The sequence below is a fragment of the Protobothrops mucrosquamatus genome, unplaced genomic scaffold (genome assembly GCF_001527695.2).
Source record: "Protobothrops mucrosquamatus isolate PMUCROS unplaced genomic scaffold, P.Mucros_1.0 scaffold1886, whole genome shotgun sequence".
Classification (NCBI taxonomy): domain Eukaryota; kingdom Metazoa; phylum Chordata; class Lepidosauria; order Squamata; family Viperidae; genus Protobothrops; species Protobothrops mucrosquamatus.
The window spans coordinates 76,288-90,001 of record NW_015388012.1 but is presented as its reverse complement, the minus strand read 5'-3'; the positions used below and the strand labels follow the sequence as shown (position 1 = coordinate 90,001).

Sequence of the window (13,714 nt, the reverse complement as noted above, 5' to 3'; positions counted from 1 at the left end):
GTTGCCCCGGGGTCAGGGGCTGCTCTCGCCTCTTAAAGGAAAATCGGCATCGTAACAGCTCCTTGGACTTTCCGGAGCGGGATCCGGGCAAGTCCTGCCCCGCGACTTGCGCTTCGGAGAGCCTTGCACCATCATCCCCAGCGTCCTTCCCTCCCCACCGCCAGGTGAGCGATGAGTCATTAAAGCATCATCGCTGCGCCACCAGCCGGAACACAAAAGATGCTTTAGGCACCAATCCTTCAAATAAGGCGCTGTAGTTTGTTTTTGCTGTCCTTCAAAAGGGTTTAAAAAAAAAAAAAATCTTTCTAAGCGAGAGTGCGCTCGACTGATGGCCGCGGAGGGGGATCCCTCCCGCTGATGCCCCTGGACCATGGTTGCTTCCATGGGCGGATCATGAAGTGTTTGACTTTCTTTCTTCTGCTTCCAGAGACCTTAAAGAAGTCCAAAAAGAGCGTCCGGGCCAACAGCAAAGGGGCACCATGCTATGAGATACTGCCCCTGGGCCTCAAAAAGAAGATGGCTGCGGAACTTTACCCTGCCAGCGCCAATACCAATCTCGCAAACAGCAATAACGCCGCCGCCGCCAACACCAAGAAAAACGCCCTTCAGTTCCAGCAGAGCGCGCAGCCCCCGCCGCCGCCGCCGCTGCAAAACCTCAACAACAACAACGTGGAGAGCGCTAACTGGCAGTCCTTCCACCCCACCCTGCGAGAGAGGTAAGCCCCGCTCGGGCAAGCAGCCCAGAGAAGGAAACGCGTTGAGGCTGAGGCGGCGGCGGCGGCGGCGGCAAGAGGAAGGGAGGGCAACTTAAAGGCAGAGATTGAGAGCGAAAGAGACTCTCCCTTCAGAGCGAAAAGCTTCAGCACTTGCTGCAAGAACCTGGGCGTGAACTTTGTGCTGGCTTTCTGAAAGGGCTTCCCCACACCAATGCTTTCCATTGCAATAAGAGGCAATGGAATTCACCTCTCTGGTATAACCAAAGGGTATCGCTTATGCTTGTGGGGAGTCGAAGGGTTTCCAGAAACTGGGGAGGTTGTTCCTATCTTGCTCAGCAAGTGGGAGCTGATCGTGTCTAGGCTCAGAAGCTAAGCAGGGATAACCTCATTGTATTTGGATGTGATCCTTCAGGGAATACCAGGGCTGGGGACTCGCTAAGAAGCTCAAAACATCTTGGAAGGCCTCAGTTAACAAACTGTTTCTGTGGTGCTACCAAGAAAACTGCATGGGTGCCCACAAAATCTCAAAAGTCAGTTGAGAGCATTTTTCTTAACGTTGCTACTCGGTGCTACTTGTCCTCTTCTGGTCACAAGCCAAGAGAGAAAAGAGCTATTGCAGTAATGATTGAAACAGTTCCAAAAAAAGAGGGAAAGGATAACCTAACCTGCATTGATTGGGAGGGAAGAAAAAGAAAGAATATGGATGGCAAGGGTAAAGGTGTGGGGTTAATCATGTTTCCGTTTTGTAAATCTACAGAAACGCACTGATGTTCAACAGTGAACTTATGGCTGATGTGCATTTCATTGTGGGCCCAGTGGGGGCAGCAAAGAAAGTTCCTGCTCACAAGGTTGGTGGGATCTTTTCTATTTGTGCCATGTAGATGAATTGTGTATTAAAAGATGCTTGTTCTCTTGTCCTCTTAACTCAGTGAGGGCATTGTTGCACAAATGCAACAAAATAATTGCCTAAAAATATCAGAATATATTTCTTTCCAGTTAATCTGCAGATGAGTCAAGGTAGTGGTCGTTAGGGGAAGGGAGGGATCCAACTCTATTAGCGCGTTTCAAAAAAAATTGTGCTGATATATTCTGCTCTAAACCATTATAGCTAGGGGGGAGATAAGAAAACTTCTGTAATGTATGTGATTCTCTGCCTACCATTATCCCTGATTTGGAATTTATAATTTTTAATGCAGTATGTATTGGCAGTGGGTAGTTCGGTCTTCTACGCAATGTTTTATGGAGATCTTGCAGAGGTCAAGTCTGAAATCCATATACCAGATGTAGAACCTGCTGCTTTCCTAATCTTGTTAAAGTAAGTAGCAATTAAATCAAGTTACTAATTGCATGACTTTTTAAAACAAAAAAATTAAGGAACATGAATGTAAAGTTTAAAATCATTTGAAGATGTTGAAAGCTGTAACTAAGAGTTGTGTATTTTTCTTTTTAAAAAGGGAATCTTTTTATATTGATAGGTACATGTATAGTGATGAAATCGAGCTGGAAGCAGACACTGTGCTTGCTACTCTGTACGCGGCCAAGAAATACATTGTCCCAGCCTTAGCAAAAGCTTGCGTCAATTTTCTGGAGACTAGCTTAGAGGCCAAGAATGCTTGTGTTCTGCTGTCTCAGAGCAGGCTCTTTGAGGAACCAGAGCTGACACAACGCTGCTGGGAAGTCATTGATGCTCAAGCTGAAATGGCACTGAAATCAGAGGGCTTCTGTGAAATAGATCAACAGACGCTAGAGATCATTGTGATGCGGGAAGCACTAAACACCAAGGAGGTGGTGGTGTTCGAGGCAGTTCTGAACTGGGCCGAGGCTGAATGCAAGCGACAAGGGCTGCCGATTACGCCAAGGAACAAGAGGAATGTATTAGGGAAAGCTTTATACTTGGTTCGGATTCCAACCATGACTTTGGAAGAGTTTGCCAATGGGGCTGCTCAGTCTGACATCCTAACCCTTGAGGAAAGACATAATATTTTCTTGTGGTATACTGCTGCAAATAAACCGAAGTTAGAATTTCCACTAACAAAGCGGAAAGGACTTGTACCACAAAGATGCCATCGATTTCAATCCTCTGCATATCGCAGCAATCAATGGAGGTACCGGGGACGATGTGACAGTATCCAGTTTGCTGTAGATAAAAGGATATTTATAGCAGGACTTGGACTTTATGGGTCAAGTTGTGGAAAAGCTGAATACAGCGTCAAAATTGAACTGAAGAGGTTAGGCATTGTACTTGCTCAGAATCTGACAAAGTTTACATCCGATGGATCTAGTAACACTTTCTCAGTATGGTTTGAGCATCCTGTGCAAGTTGAGCAAGACACCTTTTACAATGTAAGTGCCATTCTAGATGGCAATGAACTCAGTTATTTTGGACAAGAGGGAATGACTGAAGTACAGTGTGGAAAAGTGACATTCCAATTCCAGTGTTCCTCAGACAGCACCAATGGCACAGGAGTGCAAGGAGGACAAATACCTGAACTCATTTTCTACGCATGATGCATTTCACTTAGATTGTATTCCAGGGCTGTTCTGCATATTAATAGATACTCTGATCTGACTGAAAGACTACAGAGCAGATCAGAGTATTATAGTACTTACTTATCTATTTACCATCAGGCTATGAAACTAAGTGAAGGAATGCTCTTGAATTTAATCTTATTTTATTTATTCATAAGCTATTTGACTTAATTATTAAACTGCAGTATGCAGAGCAAGAAATGTTTAAAAAATTGCACATGATGTGCATTTATTTTGTATATAGACAACTAACGGCTGAGACTGACTCAACTAGAATGTTATAAAGTAGAGCAGTTTGAGAACATGTTGAATATAAAACATTTTTACTTGTCCTAAATCCTTATGTGCTTTGCTCATTATTAATCCTCTGGTACTTGAACCACATCCATATATGCAGAAATAGTAACACTTTTTTTAAAGATGAAACCTAAGGTGCTATAATCCACATCTATTTCTATAAGCAAAACCTCTTACTAACACTGAAGACATGCTTGAAACTAAGATTGCACTAAAGAACTTTATATATATATATATAGTATTAGTGTAATTCCTTGTCCCTAAAGCATCAGTAAAATATAATTTCCCAGGAGATTAATTTCTTGACACAAACATGTGTACAAAGAAAAGATACGCCTAAAATTTCAGAATTCTGTAACACAGCTATAGGATCTGCAGTATAATCAAATTGTTATACAGTGCTTTCTTTCCTCTTAACCAACAAAAGCCAGTTCACATTAGCTGTGTTCATAGATCATGATTAATCTACCCAGCACACACCAATCGAGCTTTGTATGTTTTATCAATATAGCTGCCAGGCCTTTACTTGACTTATTTAACCATGTTATGTGGAAAACGGCCTAAAAGTGTTTCCAAAATCTCAGTCCTATGTTTGCTTACAGAATGGTAAGCTAATAACTACAGGCAGGCAGCTATTTCCTCTCACAAAACATTTTTCACTACTCAGTTCCATGTGTCTAAACTGATTTGTCACAAATCATGTAATGAAATGCAATAATAAGCACATTCACTTGATTTTCAACGTCAGAATACTACAGGAATCTACTTTGAACACCATGGCATTTACTTCTGAGTAACTAAACTGAGGGTCATGCTGTTTAATTTAGTCTTTATAATTTAATAATCCCAGAGGAGGAGACTGTCAGCCATCTGTATATGTAACTATAGAGACAACCCAAGAGGCAAGCAACAAAGCTATCACAAAGCGTTATCTTGCAACTACTGTGCTCTACAAAATGAGGTATACTTAATGTCCTTCCACTCCTGTTCATTCATCAAGCCACAGGCACTTAACTGGGCAATATATGAATTAGGGTAAGTCAGAAAAGTAGTATCTGCCAAGATTAAAAGAGCTTATGAGCTATGTAACCAAGGGGATTCCAGATTTGTTTTCCATGACACGTTTCTACCATAGGAGGGGAAAATATTTAATATAAATAAGGGTGTATATATAATGCCCAATATAGTTCCTCATATAATAAGTATCCTTTTTAATAAGCATCAATCTAAAGTTACAAGATAAAAGCAAATACCTTTCAATCTCAATATTGTGCTGAATTCATATATTAAAATGTATGATATTAATATGATAATTGTGATCCATCTCTGAAAATTTAAAATTCCTGATAAGGACCACTTAACAGAGCTATAGTCTTATTAAGACTTTCAGTCTAAGTAATTAGACTGAAAGAGCATCTCTGAGTTATATCATAAATACATATGCTATTATGTGAAACCAACAGCATAATCATCTAACCGACATGCACAACAAGCTAATTTAGGGAAACATCATGCATAGCTGGCCAGCACTGTTGCTAGGAGCATTAGTCAAAACATCTCTAGTTCAAATCTCTGCCATTACCGCTGCATATGGTCACTTTCTCAGGGATAATGGTCTGTTTTAAGATTACTCAGATAATATACACCAAGTGCTTTAGACCCTCTAAAATGGTATATAAATTATTCAGAATGTCAGAAATGAATTATTCTACTTTTTGTTAGCAGTAAATTGACATTTTCTAACATATCATGCCACTTTCCCAGTATCTTCAGAAATGACTTAAAGTGTTCGGTTCATTTCCGATATTTGCCATGACATCCATGTAATAATGTTGTTACCACTGTTGATGCATCAAAGCTGTTAAGAACATTTTTATTGAGATTACCACAAACTAGACTAGATGATATGCCCAACACAATAGTTGGGCATTTCTCTGTGCTTTCTGCAAAAATAGCAAGAGCACATTCCTTTTGTCACAGAAATGTTCTTTGTGCATTTAAACTGTCTAAGAGCTCTTACACAAAATTCTTTTTTAAAAAAAAAACACCATCTTTTTCAAAATAAATCATAATGACCTGGTTTGCATACAAGTCTAAGCAATAATGAATAGCTTAGAAAAACTAACAGAGTACAGTATGTCTAAGCATTATGCATGAACCAGGTCAAAGAGTCAGTGGTATATATAACACCACTATTACAATTACTGTCCACAAGTCATGATGTAGAAAGGATCATGTTTTTGGATTTTGCAAAATTGCAGAAGCAGCACTTTTTTTTTTAAAGAGACAGGTCTCAAGTCCCAAACTTAAAGTAGATAGGCTTCAAATCCCTCTAAACTAATCAAAATCTTTATTATTCATTCACTTTTCCTTTTCTACCTTTAATACTGTAGGTCCTCATCACATATAATCCTGGGAAAGAATAAACTTTGTTTAAGCAGCTGTTGGCAAGTGCAATGTTCTATATTTGGGTTACGTTTCATGTTCATGCCTCTGCATGCTCTGAAGCACTATTTGCCATTAAATCAAAAGCACTTATTACCATCTTTATTTTATTTTTGTTGAATGTTAATTCAAATATATGTTTTGTTAGTTATTTCAAAAGATGGATACAACTGGAAGAAGTCACACTAATAATAGAAGTAACTGTTTTTTCAGTTTTAAGGTAAACCCAGGGCTTACATAGACAGCTTTCATTTCTAGATTCCCCCAATCTTAATTCTGAAGTATCTTTAAATACTAGTTAAACTTAGCCCATGTAAGTATTTTTGAAAAGATGCCATGAAATGATGGCACAATGTAACTACATATCAAAAGCCAACTCTTATTTAAAAATACCTATAGCTGGAGCATTTATGCAGAGCTCTCGGGCCAACAGAAGGAACGTTTTTCCCAGCACATAGACGTTCACCTGTATAAAGGAAAAAATGATTCTTTGAATTAAGAAGCGGAATAATAAATCTGTCTTTAGATGAAACAGCCTGAAAATAATCATCTAATGTTTAAATAAGTATCAAAATGTTTTCAAATAAATCCCAAAATTTCTCTGACACAGCCAATTACTTATCCCCCCCCCACACACACACACAAAATTCCTAATAACTGCATGTAATTTTGGCTTTGTGCTACCAGAGGAGAAAAACAGCTTATGTTTATATAAGGTAGGGTAACCAATTTTCATTGGGCTCATTGGCCAGCAGTCCCTTCCTTTGAAAAGCTGCTTCTAAATCTTAGATGACCTTTCAGAACAAGATGGAATATAGCACAGTATTCTGCAGTAAGGCAAAATCATGAAAACTGCATACTTTGTATGGGAGCAGTTTAAAGCCTCTCTACTAATATGCAAAACTACAAAAACAGTTTTGTATTCTACAAAAACAGATGCTTTGTCATTTTCTGAGATTCTTCTCATATGTGAACTTCTATGTTCTTTTTAATAAATCCTTTATTTTTCCTAAGCATTTTTATTCAGGTTTACATATCTCAGAATTTTAATCAGTTATGTAGCAGCTGATTAGGTACTAGCTAAATTGCAACACTGTTATTATTTACTGACATAAACAACTAATCCCCAAATAACTGCAATCTATATTGGTTTAACATTACTGGAATTGAAAAAGTATGGCTCCTAGTTGCAAGATTGGTAGTAAGTAAGATATGAAAAGTCTGTCTTAATTCTTCAACTTCAGAGATCCAGGTTCCAGGTTGTCTCTTTGAAATATATGGGGGAAAGAAGCTACATCAATCCTGCAAACAAATATACAAACTGTAACATGCCACTGCATATTCCAGTATATGAAAGGTAAGTTTCTGAGATCAGGTGGAGGTGAAATTCCATGTGAATTACAACCTAAACAAGAAATCTCTTCATCAGCCCACATGCAACGAAAGTAATAATAAAAACAAGCAAGCAAGCAGCCTTGCACTTTATCCTCAGAGGTGTCAAAGAGAAGTGAAAAGTAGAAAAACATATTCCCAGGACAAAGCGGAAAGTGCAAAATAGTCAACTAGTATTTTCCTTTACAGTACCCAAAGCTCATAATCTACCAATACATGTGATTCTCAATTTTATTTTCAGTTATTGGACAATGAAAAAATAATAATCAAGTAGAAAGTTAGAGAAAAGGTCAGTACACAGTGTTATCCAGAAAAACTGGATGCTAACAACATCATCAAAACTGTTCAACAAGTTCAGAATTTCAAAGTAGGCTTTCTTTAATGCATCTGTAGACAGCAGGCTATGAATCATCTCATTCAAGAACTCTTGGTAGAAGCAATCACATTCTCCATGCTTGTTAATTATTTGTTCTTTACTATTTAGGGAACTATGCAATACATAAAATTCTGTAAAATTACTGAAAATAAATTTTACTGCATTTTTTAATCAAAAACCCTACAGCTTTAACACTTGCCAAGTTTAGTTTCACCTTTTTCACCGAGTAGCTATAGAAAACTGATCAATCCATGTTTTGTTTGAGAAGTCAAATAAGACATCTGAGCCAAATGCTATTCTCTTATTCTCTTATTAAATTTATGCTCATACCTTTCCATTTAAAGAAAGGGATAATGCATTACCCCTTTCTTTAAATGGAAAGGTATGAGCATAATGAAACATTATGAGTATTAATAAAACAATTTTATATAGTGAATGCTGGCATAGAAACTAGAAGACTATGAATTCTAGACTTTGACCAGCCTCTCTCTCTCTCTCTCTCTCTCTCTCTCTCCCTCTCTCTCTCTCTCTCAGCCCAACCCATCTCACATGGCTGTTGTGGGGGGGAAAAGGAGGAAGAAGGAGTATTAGATATGTCAGGCACCTTGGTTACTTATGAAGTAATAAAGGAGGAATAAAAATCAAATAAACAAACAAACACTTTGAACTATCATTCCCTACTCTCTACCTTGCCTTCTTTGTGGCAAGTTAAAACTACAATCTTCTGGGTTGCTTCAGTGTTAAGCCAGCAGAATGGAAGCAGGAGTCTGTCATGGGCAATTTCAAATAAATTGCAAAGAGAGAGGCAAAGAAAATAAATGAAAAAGGGAGATACAGGTGGAATGATTACCAGTTATTAGGCTCCAGTAAATTTCAATTTAGGTATCTTATTATATATATTTAAATGCATCTATGTTCTTAAGACGTACCACATTATTCCAGTATCTCAAAAATTCAAGGGAGAAATTGGCTGGATTCACACATAAATACAAACTATAATACCGTTAGTTGTTTGGGGGTTAATGTATCAACTCCCATATTGTTCAACAAAACAAGATCACAGATCCACGATCAAAATTATGTGTAAATATATCCACAGTTTCAAACCAGAGATTAATATAGAATCAGAACTCTATAATTTAAAACTTAAACCATGGGTCAGGATTTTCAGTCTAAAGCAGGGATGGCGAACCTTTGAGAGACCGAGTGCCCAAACTGCAACCTAAACCCCACTTATTTATCTCCGGGGTGTGTGTGTGTCAAGTGGGCGTGGCCCACTGGGTGGGCGTGGCCCACTGGGTGGGCGTGGCTGTGGTGGTCATGGCAGATTGGGTGGGTGTGGCCAAGGTGGGCGTGTGTCAACGCTGCAAATACTGTATATTCTTGTGGTCACCTCGATGTTGTTAATGGGGAGGGACGCCTGTGGGGGGGTGGGCAGGGTTGGGGGAGATCCAGGGGGTTCTCTGGCAGGTGGGGCGGCGGGCAGGAGGCTCGTCCTGTGGGGTGAGGTGAGGCAGGGCAGGGGTACCATTGCCATGGGGCAAGGCGAGGCCGGGGTGGCTGCTGCTTGATACCATCGCCCCCCCACCACACAGAGGCCAGCGAGCGCATGGGGGCCGACGGTGTCTGTCAGCAGCCACAGCCTGCCAGCCCCTCGACCAGCGCACTCTGGGGCTCTGCAGCCTGCCACCAGCAGTTCAGAGAAGTGCCCACAGAGAGAGCTCTGAGTGCCGCCTCTGGCACGCGTGCCATAGGTTCGCCACCACTGGTCTAAAGGGATAAAGATCTAGAGTCGCATATATAATTATCCTTAACACTCCCTTTTCTACAGAGCAGGAGCTTTTCAGATGCAAGGCAGTGGCTGTAACCACGGTCACCCTTAGTGAAAACCCCAATGTAACAATGTTATCCACACTGATTTCGTATTCTGGTTTGCCGATCCTAAACTATGATTTCTCAATTTATATTTTATAGAAGTAATAGTTAAACTTCTTAGCATGATTTCAGATGTCTAAATTCACCTACTAAGTTAGATATGGCAAAGTAAAACTTACTTCACACACTCAAAAAATATTACTAAACATTTTATCTAATCTTTAGCTGAAAAAAGCTCCAGAGCTAAACTGAGAGATTAGATTGAATAAGACTTGTCTGTCTGTCTACAAGTACTTTCAAACAAAAAAAAATCTAAGCAGCTTAGAAAAGTAATGTACCATACATATAACATACGTACATAATATCAACAACTGAAAATCAGCAACCACCATCAACTATACTGTACCTACATATTTTAAGTACCTGCAACCTCAGCATCTCAATCCTCTCAACTAATCATCCAATGTCCACCAACATTTTATCACAAGGATGCTGGAGGCAGCCATACCACAGGAGGGGAGCACTGGCAAACAATACTCTCTTTCAAGATCCTTCTCATTGTGCCTTATGGGGGATGAGAGCTCTACTGGCCCATGATCTTTGGTGGGCAGACTCTACATGCAGCAACAGATGTGCATAAACCTAGACAGCCAGCCATGTAGGACTAATTGGTACTAGCACCTGTAAACAAATAGACAATCAATGCAGCTGCTATGACAATACTGGGATAACTGTTAGGCAGTTGCATTCTACAGGTTTTGAGGTATCCTCAAGATTAGTCTCATGTTTGGCATGTTACAGTGGTCCCTTTAGGATTTCCCAAAATGTGAGGTACACCTCCATTTTGGGAAGTGCACACAATCCTGGGCAGGTATGGAGAACCTTTCAGTTATACATTATTACCAGAAGTCACCTTCCACAAAATTTAATTGTATTGTTTACATTGTTCATTTATGTTCAGTTGGTGTTTGGGTTTTTAGGGGAGATGTGTATATTAAGATTATACTAAAGGGAGGTGTGATGGCAAAACATTTAGGAACCCTTGCTTTAGGAGGATGACAAGGGCACGAGTGACTATATCATACCTCTCTTCTAGGAACTGGAATTTTTACAATAGCCAAAGCTAGGGAAAAGTCTCTCCTGGCCACAGTGTTACTTTGGTCTTCAGCAGGAGCTGTGAGTCCATAAGAATCTTCGATACAGATAACCAGCTTCTTGGTAAGTACAACTCCTTCAAAAGTTATGGTGGAGAATCAATTTCTGCCTTGTTTGGGTTAACTTACAATTAGTCTGGGGTAGAAATGCACAACTGGGTATTATCTGCATAAACCCCTAACCACTGAATAACATCTCCTAGTGGCCTTATGTAGATGTCAAATAAACTTAAAAAGAAAAGACTTCTATAAATATTTTTATTTCTGTTTCTATTTTTTGCAGCCTTGGCAACCTAGGAGAGCCAGTTTGGTTTAATGGTTAGGGCATTAGGCTAGAAACTGAGAGCCCGTGAGTTCTAAATCCCACTTTAGGCATGAAAGCCAGGTGGGTGGCGTTTCTCAGCTCAACCCACTCATAGGGTTGTTGTGGGACAAATAAGAGGAGGAAGGAGTATTAAGTACGTTTGCTGCCTTGTGTTATTTATAAAATATAGGGTATAAATAACTAAAGTAAACCTACCTACAGTGTTAAGATTAATAGTCCTGAAAATTTATATGGCTTTGCTATCTAAACTAAAATCTGTGCTCAATAGTACTTTCCATTTTCTTCTTCCTAATTATCTGTGGCTATATAGTTCAGATATACTCTTCTCCTTTGTTTTTCTCCTACTGTCAGACTGTAACCAGCCAGATGAGTGAGTGGAACGGCAGGAGCAACCCAATCTACCATTTTTTGTACCTTAAGTGGCTTAATTCCAGATTAAGATTGTCATTTTCAGCAAAGTGACAATGTGATTAAGTGTCTAACATATACCAAATGACAACACTGATGTGTTTTTGATATTTTTTAAACTGGTTTTTTTAATATTTGGCCTGCCCCAATCATGAATTACTCCTAATATTTGTCTGTTAATAAACAGTTTTTATTCAAGATCTGTTTTTATTTTCTTTTATTCTGCAATAATTTTGTACTTTTAGTAAACTACACAAGGATTTTGCATGTGCATCTAAAAACAAAACAGAAATACTTTTAATTAATAAACAAATGTACTGGATGAATTACATAAAATACAAATACAAACAAATAAACTGATAGGCAAAATGATACCACAGTATCAACAGAATGTTTATTGCCTTTTTGGTACCACCTGCTTCACTGCACCGCCTTCTTTTTTTCAAGTGTTTTAATAAAAACAAACTAAACAACATTCAAATATTATTAAAAGGGGCGTTGTCTTACCTGAACGCCTTTTCTCAGCACAGAGATGGAGAATCCACCATTGGGTAGTAGACTGTATTCCTGCCCAATCAGATCAAGTCAGCCAAAGTTGCCACGCCCGTCCTGGACCGTTGATCTCCAGTCTTTGACGCGAGCGTAGCCATTGACTGACAGCAAGACGTTGTGGCTCACCAAACTAACTGGCCCTATGCTTATACAAAATGTACAAGGGTGGGAGGTGGATTCTCCATCTCTGTGCTGAGAAAAGGCGTTCAGGTAAGACAACGCCCCTTCTCCAGCACTTGAGATGGAGAATCCACCATTGGGACATACCAAAGCCTACTGTCCCTGAGGGTGGGGAGTAGACTGGTCCCGAGTGGCACTTTGGTGTAAAACCTGTTGGAGGACTCTCCGTCCGAATGAGGCCTCAGCAGAGGCGAACTTATCAATTTTATAGTGCCTAATGAAAGGAGATGGCGAAGCCCAAGTGGCTGCCTTGCAAACTTCCTCGATGGAAGCTTGAGTGGCCCATGCCGCCGAAGTAGCCGCGCTCCGTGTGGAATGGGCGGTCACACCCCGCGGAACCGGCAACGACTCGGCTTTGTAAGCTCCGGCGATGCAAGCCTTTATCCATCTCCCAACAGTGGAAGAGGACACTTTCCGACCCTTGGTAGATGCATGGAAAGATACAAAGAGGGCTTCCGATTTCCGGAACTCCGCAGTCCGTGAAATATAATATTTAAGGGCCCTGCGGACATCCAAACAATGCCATTGACGCTCCAACCCATGCGACGGGTTGGGGCAGAAATCAGGCAGCACTATCTCCTGTGACCTATGGAATAGGGAACTGACCTTCGGAACGAAGGTAGGGTCTAACCGAAGGATAACCCTATCCTGATGGAAAATACACAAGTCATCTCGCACTGAAAGCGCCGCCAGTTCCGAAATACGACGAGCTGAGGTGATAGCAACCAGGAAGGCCACTTTGTGGGACAGGGAACGAATGTCACATGTCCTGAGGGGCTCAAAGGGAGACTTAGTGATAGCCCGAAGTACCCTTGACAACTCCCACGAGGGGTATCTGTGTACCACAGGAGGATTTTGGTTGGAAGCTCCCTTAAGGAACGACCTTACCAAGGGGTGATGACCCAGTGATTCAGCAGCGTCGCATGAGAGGATTGTAGACAAAGCGGCGACTTGTCTGCGAAGGGTATTAGGGGCTAAACCTTTTTCCAAACCGTCCAATAAATAATCCAAGATAATTGGTACAGTAAGTGCCGAAAGTGACAACTTCCGCCCGGCACACCATGATTGGAAATTTTTCCACGTGGCCTCATAGATGCGGTTCGTGGACGGACGGCGAGATGCCTGAATAATATTTATGACCCCTTGTGAGCAGCTTTCCCCAGTTAAGATCGAGCGCTCAAGTGCCAGACGGCTAACTGGAGCCACTGGGGCTCGGGATGTAGAATGGGACCCTGGTTGAGGGAAATCTGATCCGACGGAATCCGCCAAGGTTCGCTGATTGAAAGATTCACCAGATCTGCGAACCAAGGCCTCCATGGCCAAAAGGGTGCCACCAGGAGAACCTCCGCTCGCTCCTGAAGAATCTTGCGGATTACCGCTGGTAGAATTGGCAGAGGGGGAAATGCGTAGAGCAGGCCCTGTGGCCAAGGACTCCGAAGGGCATCCGTCCGTTCCGCCCCCACCG

General features: G+C 40.8%; 2 protein-coding genes across 4 annotated transcripts in view; one reads left to right on the top strand and one right to left on the bottom strand.

The window, feature by feature from the left end:
* BRF1 (BRF1 RNA polymerase III transcription initiation factor subunit) overlaps positions 1-13,714 on the bottom strand; it is a gene marked incomplete at its 3' end in the record, with an annotated part of 159,380 nt that overhangs the window by 75,683 nt on the left and 69,983 nt on the right. Inside the window, exon 5 of the mRNA XM_015823490.1 lies at positions 6,381-6,453. Coding sequence (XP_015678976.1) covers positions 6,381-6,453 — 73 coding nt within the window. The remainder of the gene's footprint in view (positions 1-6,380; positions 6,454-13,714) is intronic.
* Positions 58-3,568, top strand: BTBD6 (BTB domain containing 6). 3 transcript variants are annotated; one of them, XM_015823494.1, is made up of 5 exons: positions 58-164; positions 428-716; positions 1,474-1,564; positions 1,913-2,031; positions 2,192-3,568. In XM_015823494.1, the coding sequence occupies exons 2-5, from the start codon at positions 517-519 to the stop codon at positions 3,222-3,224; spliced, it is 1,443 nt and encodes a 480-aa protein (XP_015678980.1). In that variant the 5' UTR covers positions 58-164; positions 428-516; the 3' UTR covers positions 3,225-3,568. The 3 variants fall into 3 exon arrangements, with proteins under 3 accessions (XP_015678980.1, XP_015678978.1, XP_015678979.1); XM_015823492.1 differs by lacking the exon at positions 58-164 and having other exon boundaries at positions 310-716; XM_015823493.1 differs by lacking the exons at positions 58-164; positions 428-716 and adding an exon at positions 952-970.